The 6,010-nt window shown below is 35.0% G+C and overlaps 1 protein-coding gene across 2 annotated transcripts in view; it reads left to right on the top strand.

Annotated features, from left to right (window-relative positions):
* TRIM2 (tripartite motif containing 2) overlaps nt 1-6,010 on the top strand; it is a 189,122-nt gene that overhangs the window by 175,656 nt on the left and 7,456 nt on the right. For both annotated transcript variants that reach the window (XM_011959780.1, XM_011959779.1), the window contains exon 11: nt 2,369-2,509. In XM_011959780.1, the coding sequence (XP_011815170.1) occupies nt 2,369-2,509 (141 nt within the window). The remainder of the gene's footprint in view (nt 1-2,368; nt 2,510-6,010) is intronic.

Genomic DNA, 6,010 nt, shown 5'->3' with positions numbered 1-6,010 from the left:
AAAAAAAAAAACTATTTAAGCTCATACTTCTGCCTCTTAATTTTTCATGTGAATAATTTTTAAGTAATTAAACGGCATTTTAATCGGGAAAAATAGAAAATATGAAACATTCATAATTCTTAAGATTCTGAAAACTCTTCAAGTTTTCAGTATGGTAGAAATAGATTATTTTAGCTATTTATTTAAACTCAATTTTCTTCTTGTTTAAAAAAACCATAACCTTTCGTTGTTACTGTTTCTCTTCTTTTTGACAACTATTGCCAAATAAGTTTTATGGAATACTTGGCTTTTTCTTTCCCATGTAATGCTGGGCAGTTAGCAGCAGTTCTGAATTCAGGTCACTTCTCTGTTGATAAGTATAAAAAACATACCTATAGGTCAGTGCTAACAAGGGGTCTAATTAATGCCTTAGATATCTGCAGAATATATTTTCTTTTCATCACAAAACAAGTAACACTAGATTTGGCATCCTTCTTATCCCAAAATGAAGCAAAACCACTTGAGTCATTTGGATTATGTCCAGGAAAACATATTGACTCAGAAAGATAAATAAGGCCGGGCACAGTAGCTCACGCCTGTAATCCCAGCCCTTTGGGATGCCAAGGCGGACAGCTCACCTGAGGTCAGGAGTTCGAGACCAGTCTGGCCAACAGGATGAAACCTTGTCTCTACTAAAAATACAAAAATTAGCCGGGCGTGGTGGCAGGCGCCTGTAATCCCAGCTACTCAGGAGGTTGAGGCAGGAGAATTGCTTGAACCGGGAAGTGGAGGTTGTGGTGAGCCAAGATTGCGCCACTGCACTCCAGCCTGAGTGACAGAATGAGACTCCATCTCAAAAAAAAAGAAAAGAAAGATAAACAAAAAGATTATTTGTAGGACTTAATAAGGGAAAAAATAGAGAATAATAAATTGTGTCCACCATAAACATGTTCCCATTGGTCTTTAAAACTAGAATGTGTTATGTAAAAGGAGACTTTAAAAAGAGTCAGAAAAAAATTTAAACATGGCATCTTAGTAAAAGCTGGTTGTTCTTGCCTTGTTCCTTTCTAAAGAGCCATAGAGGTTGCTTGCTTTCTTGGCAAGTATGTAATTAATTCAGGAAGTAGCCATGACTCTTTCTTTTTATCGTAATGTGAGTTTAGCCTATAGAGATGGAAGTGTCCTACTTTCCCAAGGTACTTGCCTAAAAGTAATGGTCATTTTGATCTTTTGTAATCAGAGATGACAACAGGTGACTCTCTAAAAAGTCTTGAGATCATCCCCAAATGAAGATCTACACTCAAATATAGTGAACTCTTTCAGTTCTACATTTGAGGAAACCTTACTCTCCAAGTGCCTTGTACATAATACTTTCTGACTTGTTAATGAGTATTTCTATGCATCTAGGCATCATGACAATGGAAGTTAAAAATAATGTCCTGGAGACATTTCAAAACCATTAGGTATCATCTGAATCATCAAGATACAATTATGCTTACTATAGTGTTATCATTAAACATTAACATTTTTTTCAAAATCAGTGATCTGTATTGATACATATTTAGTAGCACTTTATTAGTAAGAATATGTAATTAACCATAGCACTCCACTGCTTGGCCATATCAGCTGTTAGAGAATTTGCTTAAGAGTTCTGTTTAGCTCCCTTCTTCTAACAGCTTCCTTTCTCTCTACTGAAAGATAAAAGAGTAATAGAAAATAGAGTAATAGAAACTACTTTTCTATTCATCAAACCCTTAGGATCATATAAATTCTCAAACTAAAATATCTTCTGAGGATAAATAAAAAAGCCCTCTTCTTATTTCTCACCTGCTGCTACCACTCATGTGCACACACATATGCAATGAATTTCTCCCATTCTAAGTATGAAGTCCAGCCTACTCTTTCTAGTTATGTTGATGTAGTAAAATGATAATAAATTCTGAGCATCTGGCATAACAAAAAACTCCTACTCTCTGATCCAACTTTTAATGGTCATCCATCCTGTTAGAAATATAAATACAATGCCCATTCTTGAAATTTAGCAATTTTTTTAAAGGTGGGAAGAATAATATTATTGAAAATTATAGTGCTTCTTACTCATATTAACTTGTATAGTATTTTATAATTTACAATAAAGGTATCTTTCACATAAGGATTTAATAACCAGATATAAGCCAAAAAAAGCGATCATTTAACAAACGATAAATCAGATTTATACAGTAATTTAGGGAACCACAATGATATCTTGTAGATTTTATTTTCTTTTTTAGAATGTCTTAAATCATAGGTCTTGTTATAAATAATCTGCTCAAATAGATTTTTTTTAATCCATAATGTTGATTCAAATATTTCTATGTAAAACAAAATAATTTAAAAATATTTCATACAGGTGTTTAATCAGGAAGGAGAATTCATGTTGAAGTTTGGCTCAAATGGAGAAGGAAATGGGCAGTTTAATGCTCCAACAGGTGTAGCAGTGGATTCAAATGGCAACATCATTGTGGCCGACTGGGGAAACAGCAGGATCCAGGTAGATCAACGCGCTAATGTACATGGTTAGAGTGTTTGGCATTTGTTAAAAGTGAAGAATTTGCTGTCCCCCAAACTGGAATGTTTTCTCTTTTCCTTTGGTTAGGACATAGGACCATAGATACTCTCACCAGAAGGACCAAACTCAGCAAGATGGAGTAGAAAAAATGTTACCAGAGTGAAACCCTCTAAATCGGGGTTTTAACCTGGACCCCACAGACCCCGCAAAGGGTCTGAAGATAGAATTCAAGGGGGCCATTGAACAAAAATATTACATTATTATTTTTATGAACCTCTGGCTGAAAATTATCATTTCCCTTAATCATGAATATAAGCAACAATCATAGTAATTTTAGTAATGCCTATGACTTTGTCACCAAGAAAAATCACAGAAATTTTCATATCATATCAGTTGCAAAAATCTTGAATTGTCACTTATTCTCATCACTACTTCAAAATTACAGTAATTATTAGACCCATTACTATTTCTTATTATTTAATGTGCTAATTTTTAGAAGCACACCCATATTGCTCTATCATAATTTAGTAATATTTCAATAGCTATATTTTAATATGATTTTTTACAATCCATGTGTTTTGTTTTATGAATTTAAAAACACTATTGTGCTAAATGACACACGAGTCAAAGAAGAAGTCTCAAGGAAAACTGTAAAATATATTGGACTGAATGAAAATGCAAATAGAACATACCAAAATTTGTGGAATTTAGCAAAAACAATGCTGAGAGGGAAATTAATATGCTAAATACTTCTATTAGAAAAGAGGAAACATTTGAAATCAATGATCTAAGCTGCCACCTCAAGAAGCTAGAAAGAAAAGAGCAAACCCCAAACAAGCAGAAGGAAGCAAGGCCGAAATTAAAGGCCGGGCGCTGTGGCTCACGCCTTTAATCCCAGCACTTTGTGAGGCCGAGGCAGGCAGATCACTTGAGGTCAGGAGTTTGCGACAAGCCTGGCCAACATGGAATCCTGACTCTACTAAAAATACAAAAAATTTATCAAGTGTGGTGGTAGGCGCCTACAACCCCGGCTACTCAGGAGGCTGAAGCAGGAGAATCACTTGAACCCAGGAGGCAGAGGCTTCAGTGAGCCAAGATTGCATCATTGCACTCCAGCAGCCTGGGCAACAGAAGGAGACTCTGTCTCAAAAAATTAAAAAAAAAAAAAAAAAAAAAAAAAGAAATTCAAAAAAGAAAAGCAATAGGGAAAATCCATGAAATAGCGAACTGGCTCTTTGAAAAGATAAACCAGCAAAACTCTAGCAAGACTGACAAAGGAAATAAAAGACACAAAATACTAATATTAATACATGTCCAGTAGACATCAAAAGGATAATAAGGGCATTCTGTGAACAACTCTGCATACATAAGTTTGACAACTTAGATGAAATAGACAACTTCTCAAAAAATACCAACTCCGCAACTTCAGTATGAAATAATTTGTATAACCCTATAACCTATTAAGACAAGTTAATTCATAATTTTAAAACACCAAAAAGAAATCTCTAGACTGAGGTGATTTTACCATGGAATTCTACCAAATGTTTAAAGAATTTAGTAACAATTGTATATAATTTATTCCAGAAAATAGAAGATAAGAGAATACTTCCCAACTCATTTTCCAATCAGCTTTTGAAGCCCTGTTACCAAAGTCAGTACAAAAAGGAAAGCTACAGACCAATATTCCTCCTGTGTATAAAAATTCATAAAGATATATTAACAAATATAATTCAGCAATATGTAAAAATCGCTCCATGACCAAGTGGAGTTTATTCCAGGAATGCAAGACTGGTTTAGTACTAGAAAATCAGGGAGTCTCTGACCTACTCTGGCTTGGGAGGCTGCCCTTTAAAAAATAAAAATAAAGAAAATCAGTCAATGTAATAATCCACCATATTAAAATTCTAAAGAAGAAAAACTAAATGATCATATCAATTGACACTGAAAAATCATTTAACAAAATTTAATACCCATTCATGATAAAACTCTCAGAAAACTAAGAAGAAAGACTCTCAACTTGATAAACAACATCTATGAAAACCTATAGCTAACACCATACTTCATAGTAAAAGACTGAATGCATTCCCTGTAGAGCAAGTATGTCTGCAAGGATGTCTCACCATTCTTGTTGGATATAATACTAGAAGTTCTAGCCAGCACAAAAGGTAGAAAGGAAATAAAAAGCTTACAAATTACAATGGAATAAATTAACCACTCTCACTGTTTGCAGATAACATGATGTTTACATAGAAAATCCCAAATAATCTACAAAAAACGTTCCTACAATAGGTGGGTTCAGCAAGATTGCAGAATACAAGATCAACATACAAAAATCAATTATGGTCGGGCATGGTGGCTCATGCATGTAACGCCAGCACTTTGGGAGGCCAAGGTGGGAGGATTGCTTGAGGCCAGGAGTTTGAGACTAGCCTGGGCAACACAGGAAGCCCCTATCTCTACAAAAATAATACAAAGATTAGCCAGATATAGTGGCACATGTCTATAGGCTCAGCTACTCAGGAGGCTGGGGCAGAAGGATTCCTTAAGTCTGGGAGTTGGAGACTGCAGTGAGCTATGATTGTGCTACTGCAATACAGCCTGGGTGACAGAGCAAGACCCTGTCTCTTAAGAAAAACCAAAAACATCAATTATGTTTTTATAAACTAGCAACAAACAGTGAAAACCAAAATTAAAAATACAATACCATTTAGAATCACTGAAAAAATATATACTTAGATATAATAACAAAACATATTCAGTATTTGTATGCTGAAAACTATAAAATGCTGGCAAAAGAAATCAAAGAAGATCTAAGTAAATGGAGAAACAACTGTGTTCATAGATTGCAAGACTCAACAATGATGTCAGTTGTCTTCAATTAATATACAGGTTTAACACAAAATCTCAGATGGATTTTTTGCAAATATAAATCTTATTTTAAAATTTATATGGCAAGGGAAAGGAAATAGCTAAAACAATTTTGAAAAAGAAGAATAAATTGAGAGGAATCACTCTACCCTTACTAACCCATAGGGTAAGCTATATGACTTACTATATGGTTACCATAATCAAGCCTGTGTAATATGGTGGAGGAATAGACACATACATCAGTGGGACAGAATAGAGAATCTAGAAATCACTCCCACAGTTGTACAGCCTATTGTATTTTGACAAAGATACAAAAGCAATTCAATGAGGAATGATGGCCGTTTCAACAAATGGGACTGGAACAACTAAGACCACCACAGAGGAAAAAAAATGAACGTTAATTTATACAAAAAGTTGACTCAAATTGGACTGTAGATTTAACTGTAAAAGATAAAACTAGGCCGGGCGCAGTGGCTCAAGCCTGTAATCCCAGCACTTTGGGAGGCCGAGACGGGCGCATCACGAGGTCAGGAGATCGAGACCATCCTGGCTAACACGGTGAAACCCCGTCTCTACTAAAAAAAAAATACAAAAAACTAGCCAGGCGAGGTGGCG

Source organism: Colobus angolensis, unplaced genomic scaffold (assembly GCF_000951035.1).
Source record: "Colobus angolensis palliatus isolate OR3802 unplaced genomic scaffold, Cang.pa_1.0 Scaffold5, whole genome shotgun sequence".
Taxonomy (NCBI): Eukaryota; Metazoa; Chordata; class Mammalia; order Primates; family Cercopithecidae; genus Colobus; species Colobus angolensis.
This window is presented reverse-complemented; position numbering and strand designations above follow the sequence as displayed.